This window comes from Symphalangus syndactylus, chromosome 1 (assembly GCF_028878055.3).
Source record: "Symphalangus syndactylus isolate Jambi chromosome 1, NHGRI_mSymSyn1-v2.1_pri, whole genome shotgun sequence".
Taxonomy (NCBI): domain Eukaryota; kingdom Metazoa; phylum Chordata; class Mammalia; order Primates; family Hylobatidae; genus Symphalangus; species Symphalangus syndactylus.
The window spans coordinates 99,537,727-99,553,055 of NC_072423.2; the positions used below are offsets into that span (position 1 = coordinate 99,537,727).

The 15,329-nt window shown below is 48.4% G+C and overlaps 1 protein-coding gene across 1 annotated transcript in view; it reads right to left on the reverse strand.

The window, feature by feature from the left end:
• SHANK2 (SH3 and multiple ankyrin repeat domains 2) overlaps nt 1–15,329 on the reverse strand; it is a 682,193-nt gene that overhangs the window by 479,796 nt on the left and 187,068 nt on the right. The window contains exon 10 of the mRNA XM_055271428.2: nt 9,690–9,767. Within this exon, the coding sequence (XP_055127403.1) occupies nt 9,690–9,767 (78 nt within the window). The remainder of the gene's footprint in view (nt 1–9,689; nt 9,768–15,329) is intronic.

Genomic DNA, 15,329 nt, shown 5'->3' on the forward strand with positions numbered 1-15,329 from the left:
TGAACACCACCACACCCAGCCCATCACACCCACCTAACTTTTGTATCTTTAGTAGCAACAGAGTATCACCATATTGGCCAGGCTGGTCTCAAACTCCTGACCTCAGGTGATCCGCCCGCTTCAGCCTCCCAAAGTCCCAGGATTACAGGCGTGAGCCACTGCACCAGGTCCGTCTTCAGCCTTTTGTATAAGGGCACAAATCCCATCGCGGGGGCTCTACCCTCATGATGTAATCGCCTCCAAAAGGTCCCACCTCTTCGTGCTACCACACCAGTGATTAAATTTCAACATGATTTTTTTTTTTTTTTTCTCAGACAGGATCTCGCTCTGTGGCCCAGGCTGGAGTACAGTGGCGTGATCTCTGCTCACTGACACCTCTGCCTCTCAGGTTCAAGTGATTCTCATGCCTCAGCCTCCCAAGTAGCTGGGATTACAGGTGCATGCCACCATGCCCAGCTAATTTTGTGTGTGTGTGTGTGTGTATGTATGTGTATTTTTTTGTTTTATTTTTAGTAGAGATAGGGTTTCTCATGTTGGCCAGGCTGGCCTCGAACTCCTGGCCTCAAGTGATCTGCCTGCCTGGCCTCGAACTCCTGGCCTCAAGAGATCTGCCTGCCTAGGCCTCCCAAAGTGCTGTAATTATAAGTATGAGGCACCATTCCTGGCCAACACATGAATTTGAAGCACGACTACAGCACCTATGTGATGCTACTCGAACCTCTGGACACTCCCTTAACTGCAGTGATTAGCCAGCCCCATTCCAAAGTGGAGAGGGGCTGCATTCATTTCCCCTGGCTGCAGCACCATGCCGTCATCAATTCATTTCCCCTGTGCTGCGCTGTGGCTTCATAAATTCATTTCCTCTGGCTGCTGCACCGTGACGTCATAAATTCATTTCCCCTGGCTGCTGTGCCATGATGTCATAAATTCATTTCCCCTGTGCTGCGCCGTGACGTGATACATTCATTTCCCCTGGCTGCTGTGTGTGACGTCATAAATACATTTCCCCTGGCTGCTGCACTGTGATGTCATAAATTCATTTCCCCTGGCTGCTGCACCATGATGTCATAAATTCATTTCCCCTGGCTGCTGCGCAGTGATGTCATAAATTCATTTCCCCTGGCTGCTGCGCTGTGCCGTCATAAATTCATTTCCCCTGTGCTGCACCGTGACGTCATAAATTCATTTCCCCTGGCTGCTGCACCATGACGTCATATATTCATTTCCCCTGGCTGCTGTGTGTGACGTCATAAATTCATTTCCCCTGGCTGCTGCACCGTGATGTCATAAATTCATTTACCCTGGCTGCTGTGCTGTGCCATCATAAAGTGGGTGGCTTAAACAACGGAAGTTTCTACTCTCACAGTTCTGGAGGCCAGAAGTCTGAATTCCAGGTTTTGGCAGGGTTGCCCACCCCCACCAAAGGCTCTAGCGGAGGGTCTTTCCTGCCTCTCCCAGCTTCAAGGACATTCCTTGGCTTGTGGCCACATCACTCCAATCTCGGCCTTCATCTTCACATGGCGTTCAAACCCTTGTGTGTCTGTCTCTTTTTCCTTTTCTTAAAAGGACATCTTTCAAGATTAGGGCCTCCCCAATCCAGCATGAGCTCGTCTTAACTCAGTGACATCTGCAAAGGCCCTAGTTCCAAACAATATCACATTCACAGGTTCTAGATAGACATGAATTTACAGGGCAAACGCTTCGACTCAGTACGGGAGCATTTGGAGACTTTTAAGTAAATCCTAAGTGGCCTGCCCAGGGGTACCAGCTGAGAAGAAAGCCAGGCCGGATTTAAACCCAGGCTCTGCAGACGGGAATGCTAGGCGCCTGCTGCACCCTCTGGCCAGATCTGTGGCTGAGAGTGGGCCGGTTTCCTTGGGGAGTCTCTCCTGGCCGAGGTCTTGTGCCTCAGTAAATGCAGACCCAAAATAAACCACCTTCTTGGGTGACTGGGAACCAGGAAGAGAATTCTGGAAACCATTTCCATCTTGTTCATAGAAATGGTGTTGGACACAACACAAAACCTTTCCAAGGGTGCGCTGTGGAAATGGCAGTCCTTTGCCAATTCCCGGCTGCATTTGCTCCCTCCTCTTTTAAAGTGGATAGACACAAGCTGTCTAGCTACTTGGCTGTCTTGTTCAAATAAATGGAATTTTATCAAATCACCCAGTAAGTGCAAAATGCAGTCTCTGGGTGGCGATGGAGCTAGTACCCGTCTCAGTGCTGAAACTGTTCTCAAGTTGGCTCCCATGCCGTGGCTTTTCTACGTGGCTTTCGTTGGTGGCAAACAGCAGAGACGCACCCAAGCTGCTGACGATTTTCATGCAAAGGTGAGGCTGCTTCAGGGCGGCACTCTGGGGGACGTGGATGGCAGGGCAGCCCTGGCTTCGTGTGTCCAGGGGGGGCCTGAGCAGCAGAAGTGTGGGAACTCACCACTGACACCCACCTGTGGTCTCTGGTAGCTGCTTTCTGTGGCTGTGGGAACAAATGATCACAAACAAGGTGGCTTCAAGCAACAAACCTTCCACGCAGTCCTGGAAGCCAGCGTCCAAAATGGCATCACGAAGCTGACCCTGAGGTGTCATCAGGGCCATGTTCCCCAGGAAGGCTCTGGAGGAGGGTCCTTCCCAGCCTCCTGGCAGCACCATCTGATCTCTGCCCCCATCCCACATCCCACTTCCACTGCCTCCCCCTTCATGAAGCCTCCTTCCCCGTGTGTGTCCTCCTATGAGGACCTTGGTGATTATGATGGACTACCCAGTGCTACACTTTGGACATTGGCCCTTTCCAATCCTCACATTAAAATTTAATCCCCAGTGTGGTGGTGTCGGGAGTGGGACCTAGCAGGAGGTGTCCAGGCCATGGGGGTGGATCCCTCATGAACAGATCAACGCCCTCCCCTCTGAGGTAAGTGTATTAAATCAGGGCTCTCCAGAGGGACAGAACTGATAGGATATATCTACACAGGAAAGGGAGTTTTTTAAGGGAGAATTGGCTCACACCATCACAAGGCGAAGTCTCATAACAGGCCGTCTATAAGCTGGGGAAGAGAGGAGCAGGTAGTGGCCTAGTCCAAGTCCGAAAGCCTCAAAACCAGGGAAGCTGACAGTGCAGCCTTCAGTCTGTGGCCGAAGGACCGAGAGTCCCTGGCAAGACACTGGTAGAGGTCCCAGAGTCCAAAGGCCAAATAACTTGGAGTCTGATGTCCCAGGTCAGCAGTGGAAGGAAGCATCCAGCATGGGAGGAAGAAGGAAGCCAGGAGACCCAGCAGGCAAGGTCATCCCACCTGCATCCACCTGCTTTGTTCTTGCCGTGCTAGCACCCAACTGGATGGTGCCCACACATATTGAGGGTGGGTCTTCCTCTCCCAGCCCACCAACTCAAATGTCCACCTCCTCTGGCAACACCCTCACAGACACACCCAGAAACAATACTTCATCATCTCTGTGGGCATCCCTTGATCCAATCAAGTTGATGCGTAACATTAACCATCACAGCGAGTGGGTTCTTGGTCTGCGAGTTCCCACTGAGAGCTGGTTGTTAGCAAGAGCCTGCCACCTCCCTGCCAGGGAGCTGGGCCAGCTCCCGCCTGTGGACTGACAGGCATGTGTACCTCTATAAGAGCCATGTGTGTATGTGTGTGTGTCTAATAGACAGTCTTACATGAACTTTACAATTTGCTAACATCAGCTCATAGAAATTGCAATGCAGACAGCAGCACAACAGGGACATCCTGGGACCCTGCCCATGGTGCTCATCGGGGAAGAGGAAGGTCCTGGGAGAAAACGCCATGACCTTGTTCCCATATCCACGTGGATTTCCACAAAACAAGGAAGGCACAACCAAACAGTCTTGTTGGGGCTCGTTTAACAAGGAGAGAAACTCAGAAAGCCACCTGGAGGGAAGAGGCCAGAGAAGGCTCCGTTGAGCAGATTTCGTGGGTTTCTGAAAAGTACAATGCCGGGAACCACAATGTCACCCACGGTGTCAGGTGGCCTTCATCACTGACTGTCCCTCAACCACGCAGTTGCCTCCACCAGCATGATCAAAGGAACTACAGAGTACACAGCCACTGGCAGAGTGCTCTGGCAGCCACTACCATGCGTGGCATGAGAAAATTTACTCATCCCCCTCTGGCTAAAGTGCTAAATGTGGGAACTCAGTTTGGAGCTCTGTGCAAAAGGAAATCAGACGAAGGGTCTTGGGGGGCAAAAACCAGGCTCTGACATTTCGGGAGATCTGCCCTCACTTTCATGGGCTGAGTCCTCCCCCAGTGAATGCACTGGGGACAGGCTATGTCCAAAAACGCTTTGCCAGGGATCCTTGAGTGAAGAGGGCAAGACGACACAGAACCATTGCCAATGGCATTCCTAGGCCTCTGCCATCACCGGCTTAGCCTGTGGTGATGCTGGGGACCATCACCTCATTGCCAGAGAACTGGAAATTCAGTTCTTTGTTTCTGGCTTCAGCCTTTCTCCTCCTTCTATGTACAGTGTTAAGGATTAAGGAAGAACACGGGGTCTGGCATCCAGCAGCCTATGCCCTGTTCATTGTCCCTTTAGGAGCTGTGTGACCTGGGCTGTTCACCCACAGGAGACCCTGCTTCATGGGACTGCATGGAAAGGGCTCAGCACAGGACTAGGCAGGGTGCCCCCATGCACTGAAAGGTACCCAAACCACCAGGCACAGTGTCATTCATCAGAAAGACATCCACGTCAAGGCCTTCTTTGTCTTTTCCCTCCCATTTCATCCTTGTCCTTCCCTGCCCATATTAAAATTGGGCATATTAAAATGGAGCCATTCTGAACGTCTCTCATTGCCACTGCCTTTTGTTCCTGATTTTCTCCACCCTTTCTTTGCTTCTGGACGTCTGGTTAGCAACTGTTGAATAGAGCCTGGAGACCGACAGAATGACAGCACGTGGGGAGAAGGCTGTCCTCTCCAAAAATACAATGCTAGGTGCTAAAGTACCTGTATGCAAAAAACAGTGGAAGCCCCTTTCAGAATGCAGCTGCTGGGAGGCAGGAAAACTCCTCCAATCAGTTCCCCTATGCTTCAGCCAGGGTTCTCCAGAGACACAGACCCACGGGATATGTGTGTGTGTGTGTGAATGTACACACACTTCCATATATATTTACACATATATTTGTAATATGTGTCTATGTACATATTTGTGTATGTGTATACTTTACGTATACATATGTAAAGAGATTTATTTTAAGGAATTGGTTTAAATGATTGTGGAGGCTGACAAGTCCAAAATCCATAGGACAGGGCAGCAGGCTGGAAACTCAGGCAGGAGTTGATGCTGCAGTCTGAGGGCAGAATTCCTTCTTCTCTGAGAAACTTCAGGTTCTGCTATTACGGCCTCCAACAAATCGGATGGGGCCCACCCACATCATGGAGGGTATACCTTTACTTAAAGTCAAGTGACTGTTGATGATAATCCCATCTACAGAACACCTTCATGGCGACCCCTACATTAGCATCTGAGTAGATAACCAGGTGCTAGAGTCTAGCCAAGCTGACATATCAAACTACCCATCACATGCAGCCCATTTCTGCCTCTCTCCCTTGCTGTATCCCCTCCTTGGCTTGGGTCCTCTACTGTTTAGACTTCTATCCATTCTGTTTCTCTTTGTCTTCAGAATCAGGAAGTTTGCTATCTTGGACTGAGCAATCCAAAAAGCAAACGGTCCTTGATGATGTTCATTTCACACCTGGTTGCAAAAGAAGTGCCTGTCACAAAGAAGCCTCTTCCTCACCACAGATCCCAGAGCCCTAGACTGGAAGTCAGAAGGCCTGGGGACCGCTGACTTATCACTAATTTTGGAATTCTTACCATCTGTCTCTCTAGATTTCCATTTCTCCCACAAACTGGGGATAAAAAAGCCAACCTCACTGGGTTGCTGAACATTCAACAAGAACATACAGAAAAGCATTTGTGAACTTTAAAACTCTGTGCAAACGGAAAATTCATCACTATCACCATCACTATCATTTTCAGTATTTTTTTATTTTTTTTTTTTGAGATGGAGTTTCGTGCTTGTCACCCTGGCTGTAGTGCAATGGTGTGATCTTGGCTCACCACAACCGCCGCCTCCCAGGTTCAAGCTATTCTCTTGCTCCAGCCTCCCAAGTAGCTGGGATTACAGGCATGCACCACCACGCCTGGCTAATTTTGTATTTTTAGTAGAGATGGGGTTTCTCCATATTGGTCAGGCTGGTCTCGAACTCCTGACCTCAGGTGGTCCGCCTGCCTCAGCCTCCCAAAGTGCTGGGATTACAGGCGTGAGCCACTGCACCCGGCCCATTTTCAGTATCTTAATCACCATAATCATGGCCATCATCAAAACCATCACTATTATCACCATCACAACCATCAACATTACCATCATGACCACCACCATCACCATCAACATTACCATCATGAACACCATGACCACTATCAACATTACCATTATCATAATTACCATCACAACCATCAATGTTACCATCAGAATGACCACCATGATCACCATCAACGTGACCATCATCATGACCACCACCACCATTGACATCACCATCATTATTATCATTATCAATATCACCATCAACACCATCATTATCACATCATCACCATCATTCTTCAACATATACCCAAAATGTTTAAGTGCTTCATCTCTACCTTAGATAAATCCACTTCTGTCTATCTTCTGATTCTCAAACCAGAGTAAACATTAGAATCCCTGAGGGGCCTAGGAGAACACAGAGCACTGGTCCCTGCCCCCAAGAGCTTCTGATCCAGTGGGACTGGGGTGAATCCTGAGAATCTGCCTTTCTGTCAAGTTCCTAGTCTTCTGATGCTGTCTGTCCAGTATTTTAAATCATTAAGCAAGGGTCAGCCAGATGAACTCCACCAACTATCCCAAGACTTCGGAGAAAAACCTGCCTTTGCAGCACAGTTGTACATCATCAGCACTTTCCAGATGAACATATTTGATCCCTGTTAAATGGTGCAGCCAGCCATAATTTCTCCCACAAACTCAATATTAAATGATTCATTTTTCATAATTGGAAGGGGAAGAACAACTGTGAATGAAAAATAAAAGCTGGGGATATTTTATGGGCAAAGATCCACAGAGTGAATCCAGTCTCTTTGTATTAATAAAACACAAGGCAGGAAGATAAGGAGGAGGAAGCTGGCTCCTGACAGGCACTGTCAGGGCCCATTCTGGGCATGTAGATTGGCAGAGACCTCATTCCACCAGTTACCTGAGAAAAACGTCTATGGCATATGGAGTCTGATAACTGATCAGACTGAACTCAGGGACAGTGCGCATCACTTTCTTTTGGAATCATTTGTGGCACTGGTTGATTGTCCTTAAGAAAATAGAGACAGATGGCACAGGGTTGGTGCTGGTGCAGTTTTGCTGCTGTGAGGGCATACTAAGCATCCTGCCAGGTCTCACGTAATAAGGGCATCTCCATCCCAGGTGGTCGCTGCGCCAGTGGCAACAGGGCTGTAATGGGGACTGACAGGGAGGGGGCAGGCCGCCCAAACTGACCTTTTATCCCGGGTGCCATGGAAGACTCGCTTCCCTGGAGTGCCGTGTGGCGGTTGTAAGACACCACCCAGGAGAGTCAGAAATGGCTTTCGTATTACCCAAGTGTTTGCCTTGAGTCAACGGGCATCAGCAGCTGTTTTCTGAACAATTTAATTTTTTAAAATAAAGGACCAAAGAAATATTTTAATGTCCAAAAAATAATGTTTAATCCAAGCCCATGTATGCACAGCTAACCCCAAAGGGGCAGACGCAGTCACACCACGAAATCAAAGAAACCCACAGCCTCCTCATATTCACCACTGGAAAGAGGATATTTTCTTGGAGTATAACTGTAATCTCTATAGACCCATCAGCAAACCAGGGACCCATTTCAACAATCAACTTTATATTAGACATTTGCAAACTGCCAGATTCAAGACTAAAATCCAGGCTCACCATAACTGAAGAGTTACGTAAACTCCCTAATGGCTGATATGGTTTGAATGTGTCCCTACCCAAATCTCATCTTGAATTGTAGTTCTCATAATCCCCATGTGTCATGGAAGGGACCCAGTGGGAGGTAATTGAATCATGGGGGTAGTTACCCCCATGCTGCTGTTCTCATGATAGCGAGTGAGTTCTCATGAGATCTGGTTTTATAAAGGGCTTCTTCCCCTTTTGCTCGGCACTTCTCCTTAATGCCACCATGTGGAGAAGGATGTGTCTGCTTCCCCTTCCGCCATGATTATAAGTTTCCTGAGGCCTCCCGAGTCATGATGAACTGTGAGTCAATTAAAACTGTTTCCTTTATAAACTACCCAGTGTTGGGTATGCCTTTATTAACAGCATGAGAATGGACTAATAGTGGTTATGAAACATCTGGGCCCAGTTGTTGGGCTGAACTCATTCATTTTCAACACAACAAGCCTGTATATATTAGGAATGTCTAAGAAGAGTATTAGTAAAATCATTCGTGGAAGCCAATTCTAAACTAAAGTCCTCTCTCTGTGCAATAAGATATACAAATCATTTCCAAATGAGGAGAATCATGGAAATGTCAATTTTCAGTTCAAGTGGATCTGACTGTGTATAACATCAAAAAGCACTCCTATAACTCGTTTAGCTAAAAAAAAAAAAAAAAAAAAAAAAAAAAAAAAAAAAAAAAAAAAAAAAATACAAGCATTTAGCTTAAAGGATTTTATTTTCACCCTAAATGGTTCTCTGGACAACTGCATCAAATGTAGATGAGCTCCATTTCTGTGCAACAGAATATTACCCAGCCATGAAAAGGAGTGAAGCACAGAGACAGGCTACAATGCAGGCGAGCCTCAGCAATATGATGCTGAGTGACAGAAGCCAGACACAAAATCTCATCAATTGTATGATCTCATTCATTTCACACGTTCAGAATAGGCAAATTCATAGAGATGGAAAGTCATGAGTGGTTTTCTAGGGGCTGGGAGAGGAGGAGTGGGGAGTGGCTGGTTAGTGGGTACAGAGTTTCCTTTTGGGAAAGGAAAGTTCCCAAAGCTAAGATAATTTCTTAGCTAGACAATGGGGATGGTTTTGCACAGCATCATGAATGTTCTTAATGCCACCAAAATGTATACTTTAAAATGATTCAAATGTTAAATGTGATGCTGTTAAGTATTTTGCCACAATTTTTTAAAAAAGTTTAGGACCTGGGCTTGTGCATGACACCACAGAACACCCTGGCCCGTGATTGGCTGGGATTGTTCTCCCTCCACTCTGGGACAGCGGACCCCATGGGGGTGCCGATGGAAGGCAAGCCCCCTCCCATGTGATCCTCAGAAAGCTTGTCCCACTGGATGGAGGGGTGGCAGAGCCAGCATCTCCCAACAGCTGCACAGTTGGAAGCACCTACGTCCTTGCTGCCTTTCCGGCGCTGACTGCTGCATGCATTTCCACACTATTTGTGCCATTTGCTCTAATAGGAAGGAGCCAGTGTGAGCAAGCACACTGAGACGGGGCAGCAGCTTTGCACTAAGAGAGGGAGGCACCTGGAGCAGCCTCCGAGTAAGACAACATCCGCAACAAAACGAGCCGACCTCACGTCACACATACAAACACGACTGTGGAGATGCACAGCCATCACCCACTGTGATCCACATACACCCTTCCTGATGCTGAGATCTCTTTTACCTGAAATGGAGTCTGGCTGTTATAGTTTTTTAACTCCTTATTTCCGCCTCGAAACAGAAGCACTCTTGCACAGCTGTCCTGCAAATAGAAAAGGAGAAACCTGTTTGTAAAATGGTAGCACAGACATTCTCCAAAGAAATCTGTCCAGAGTCTTAAGCTCACGGGAAACCAGGGAAACAGAAGTGCACAGTTAAAAGGGAAAGCACGTTGCTTTCATCTGGCTCCTGTACGCTGTCAGGTGAGGCTCACCTGCTGCCAACTATGGCCAAACAATTTCACTTGTTAAGACTATATTCTATAGAAAGTCTTGCACATGTATATAAAATATATAATAAGTGAAATATCTTCAGTAAAATACAGAAAGGAAGAAAGAAGAAAAAAAAGAAGAAAAGCAAGGAAAATCTGGAAAACACGTTCTAAAATAGGGGACAGTGGGGATATATTCTAAAACATTCTTCACCTAGGCAGTCTCAGGACAAAACAAGGCAGATGACTATAAACTGAGAAGAAACATATCCAGGAACTTCTAAATAGAAAAGGCAAGTCTCAAAACAGTAATATTGGCCGGGCGCGGTGGTTCATGCCTGTAATCCCAACACTTTGGGAGGCTGTGATGGGCAGGTCACCTGAGGTCAGGAGTTTGAGACCAGCCTGGACAACATGGTGAAACCCCATCTCTACAAAAATACAAAAATTAGCTGGGCATGGAGGCACGTGCCTGTAATCCCAGTTGCTTGGGAGGCTGAGGTAGGAGAATCACTTGAACCCAGGAGGCAGAGGTTGCAGTGAGCCAAGATCGCACCCACTGCCCTCCAGCCTGGGCAACAAGAGTAAGACTCCATCTTAAAACAAAACAACAACAAAAAAACAAAAAAAAATATTGCTTAATTTCATTTGCATTTTAAAGGCTTAAAGAAAAACTAATAAAGGCTTAAAGTCTATATTATAGAAAAGCAGGGACTATGTGTGGAAGGATATGCACCAGTTAACAGTATTTACTTTCATGGAAAGGAAAAAGGATTAGGGAGAGAACAGAAGGAATCTTTTTTCATTTCATTTTTATTTTTTGAGACAGTCTCGCTCTGTTGCCGAGGCTAGAGTGCAGTGGTGCAATCTTGGCTCACTGCAACCTTCGTCTCTTGGGCTCAAGCGATTCTCCCCACCTCAGTCTCCTGAGTAGCTGGGATGACAAGCATGTGCCACCATGACCAGCTAAATTTTTCTGTAGAGACAGGGTCTCACTATTGCCCAGGCTAGTCTCAAATTCCTGGACTCAAGTGATGGAAGTGCCTCTGCCTCCCAAAATGCTGGGATTATAGGCGTGAACCACAGTGCCTGGCCAGAGGATCTTTTTTTTTATATGTGAACTTACATTTTTTAAATGTTGTTTAAAACAAGCTAAAGTTATTTTTATTTATTTATTTTTTTGAGACAGGGTCTCACTCTGTCACCCAGGCTAGAGTGCAGCGGCGCGATCACAGCTCACAGCAGCCTCGACCTCCCACCTCAGCCTCTTGAGTACCTGGGACTACAGGGACGCGCCACCATGCCCAGCTAATTTTTGTATTTTTTTGTAGAGATGAGGTCCCACATGTTGTCTAGGCTGGTCTCAAACTCCTGGGCTCAAGCGATCCGCCTGCCTCAGCCTCCCGAAGCACTGGGATTACAGGTGTGAGCCACTGCACCCAGCCTCTTATGCATTTTCATAACAAAAATGAATCTGCATCCATCCATTGATTGGGCATCTACCATTTGCCCATGGGGCTGATGGAGAACTTCTCGCCAACCCCTCTGAAGCTCCCAGTGAGGACTGCAGCAGCAAATAACTACCAATAAAAAGGCAGTGGTAGAATGTTGATGTAGCCAATAAAAGGCAGCAGTAGAATGTTGACATAGCCAATAAAAGGCAGTGGCAGAATGTCGATGTAACCAGTGGGGACTGCAACGGCAAATAACTACCAATGAAAAGGCAGCAGTAGAATATCGATGTAGCCGTATCGACTATTAGAATAATTTTGCCTAGTAAATGCAGTTGGCTGTTTAGAATAAGCAAACTCTGTTTTTGGAAGTGCATTTAAACGATCAGGGGCTGGACTGGTGCTTGTGCCTCGGCAGCAGGGGCCTGACACTGGGCTGGGGGCACCTTCTTCTACAGGACTCTGGGCCTCAGCGCAGGTCACAGCCGAAGCCTGTACTGCACAGACCCTGGGAATTCCATCCTTACCTACAGTCTAGTGTACAGACAACAGGTATGCCCACCTGGACTCAACACTGCACAAACATACACCAAATAAAGGGGTAAGTGGATTAAATGACCAGGGCTTCCCATCCATGACAGGTCAGAGACCCCAGCCCGGGCCCTGGGGGAACCCTGTCCTCAGGAACAGCAAGATGCCAAGCTGAGTGGACACAGCACAGGCGGCGGGACCTGGCAGATCAGCAGATTTGAAAGAGCTGATTTGTCGGGCGCAGTGGCTCACGTCTGTAATCCCAGCACTTTGGGAGGCTGAGATGGGCGGATCACCTGAGGTCAGGAGTTCAAGACCAGCCTGGCCAACAACATGGTGAAATCTCGTCTCTACTAAAAATGCAAAAACTAGCCGGGCATGGTGGCAGGTGCCCGTAATCCCAGCTACTTGGGAGGCTGAGGCAAAAGAATCACTTGAACCTGGGAGGCGGAGGTTGCAGAGAGCCGAGACTGCGCCATTGCACTCCAGCCTGGGCAACAAGAGTGAAACTCTGTCTCAAAAAAATAAATAAATAAAATAAAAATAAAAATAGAAAGAGAGCTGAAAATCTAGAAGGAAATAGGGAGCAGCTGCCAACAGGTCCTGGGTTTCAGTCTGGGTGAAAAAAAAAAAATGTTCTAAGGTTGACAGTGGTGATGGCCGACGGTGGTGATGGCCGCACAACTCTGTGAACAGACCAGCGATCATGGAGCCGTACACTTTAGATGGGTGAACTGTATAGTGTGTGAATTACATCTCAACAGAGGGTCACATACATATTTAAGAGGACAGACAGCAGGAAGGCGGGCCACCCTGGCAGAGAGTCTTCATCCCTGGCTGGGCAGGTCGGGCAGGCCAGGAGCACACTGAGCTCTCAGGACTTGGCTGGTTTCGGGGTGGGGTGCCCACCAGGCCTAGGCCCCATGAGGGTGATTATTAATGAGGGAACCACACTCTCTCCGGCAGCTAAGAGTGTGGGCTGCGCTCACTTGGGAGACACAGGTGGGCGGATCTGAGTTGGGTAGTAAAGGCCGCCCCGCCTCTGTGTTCTCCAGCATCCTGGGGCCTCGATGACTGTGGCCGGCTTTGGTCACTGGCTGTGTAAAAAGCCACCTGCGTGTTTGGGGGCACACTCTGCCTCAAGCCCCACTGAGGCCGCCTCTGTACACAGTGGGGGGGCTCTGGCCACAGATGCCACTGAGTCAGGCATGCAGAAATGAACATGGTACGCTCCACAGACCGTGCTGAGTGTTCTGTCCCACTGCCCTACTTGAAGGTCAGGCTGGTCACAGGGGGATCCTCAGAGCCCCTGCACCCCGATTCCAATTAGAAGCAAAACCACCATGGTTTCCCCACCCCCTGGCACAGTGGTTCTCAACCAGGGGTGATTTTGCCTTCACGGGAACATCCGGCAATGTCTGGAGACATTTTTGGCTGTCACAACTGTGAGTGCTACTGGCACTTACTGGGTTAAGGCCAGGAATGTTGTGAGGCATCCTGCAATTAATAAGACAGCCCCCCACGGCAAAAAACCACCTAGCCCCAAACCTCAATAAAGCTGAGGTCAACAACCCCTGTCTTCACAGCTCCAAATGTTACTGATGATGGATATGAGTCATGAAGAGCTGCATCCCTAGAACGGTCTCAGAACAACACGGACTCCTGCATGAATCACATGCCACTCCCCAAGCCCATTGGCCCCTGGCCCCAGCTGGTCAAGCCTCAAGGGGACGCCAAGCCCTATGCTATTCAGAATCTCGCCTCTGGAACGTGTCCTCCGACTCAGGGACAGCCCAGCAGGTTTCACAGAAGATGCTCACCCATTCCTGGGAAGCAGGAAGGCAGAGGTGGCCTCTGTCACCTCTCACTACGAGGACCACGCATGTCAGCAGGGGAGGGACAGGTGCCCATGGAGCTGTCAGCCTGAGGCCCACGGGACAGCAGTGAAAGAGAGCCAGCAAAGCCACGTGTGATGCTCTAACAACACTGCAGATGGAAACTGAGCTGAGAAAAAGCAAACACAAGGAAACGAGCCGCTAGAAGCCCATGGTGTTTCGACACAACGTGTGAGTCTGCAAGAGCATGCAGCAGCCGATATAGGGTGATGCTCCGCACAGGGTTTTGCGGTGGGGGAAACCCCTGCAAAAAGCACAAATGTGGATTCCAGTTTTTACGCTGAGATTTCCATACTCTTCTAATTATTGCCATAAACGTGTTGCTTTGAGTACAGGATAAAAATATGTAAGGGAATTTTCAAAGACATAACTATGTTCAGCAAATGAATCTTTCATGTTTGGGGTACAATTAAATCCAGAGTTTCAAAAACAGAAAGCCCTGGCGTCAGTTCTGCTGTGCCCGGAGTCCACACCGTGGGAGGTGCAGGTCAACACTCCGGGCCTACTTATTTCATTTTAGAGTTGCAAACTATGGCCCTTGGGCCGAATCCTGCACATCTAATTTTGTAAATAAAGTTTTACTGGGATGCGACCACATCCACTCACCTGCATATTTTCTGTGGCTGCAAAGCCTGAAGTATTTACTCTCTGGGTCTTTATGGAAAAAAGGGTACCCAGCCCAATTTTAATAAAGTATTCCTGCACCTCCCTAACACGGTCACACGTTCACAGAAATGACCATGCTGGCAGGATGCCCTAACAGTGGACATATTAACAACGGTCTTCAGGCCCCACTTAGGCTGATGACAGGGAGTGCAGGGTGATAACCAGCTTCAGCACTGAGAGAGGGGTTCTGTATCTTGTCTTCTGAGCCTCAGTTTCCTCCTTTTTAAAGTGGGGACACCGGGCTTGGTGGCAGCAGAATGAGCCTAGTGCACTGTCAATGACACAGGTGGGGGTCTCCTTCCACCGCCAGCAATGCCCTTTCCCTGGAAAGTGACCCCTGACCCCCAGGAGAGGGGCCCACCCATATGAGTACAGCCCCTCCAAGTCCCAGGCACATGGGCCCATCGGGGTGTCACCGGGAAACTGGAAATGGTGAGTTTCTGCAGGTGACCGGCATTTCAAGAGATGCACAGAACACAGCCTTCTCCACCGGGATGAGACAGAGTGTGCAGAGCACTGGCCAGGCCCCTGGCTTTTCCAGTCCCGACCTAGCCCTTCCCCGCTCTGCCCCAGCTGCAGGACTTGCCCTGTGTCCTGACTGTGAATCCAAAATTTCCCGTCAAATCACCCCCAGTGGGGTCCTGTTATTTCCAACCCCAAAGAGTCTTTCTTTTTTTTTTTTCTAGAGACAGGGTCTTGCTCTGGTGCAATCTCAGCTCACTGCAACCTCTACCTCCCAGGCCCAAGCAATCCTCCACCTCAGCCTCTCAAGTAGCTAGGATTACAAGCGCACGCCACCATGCCTGGCTAATTTTTGTATTTTATGCAGAGACAGGGTTTCACCACGTTGC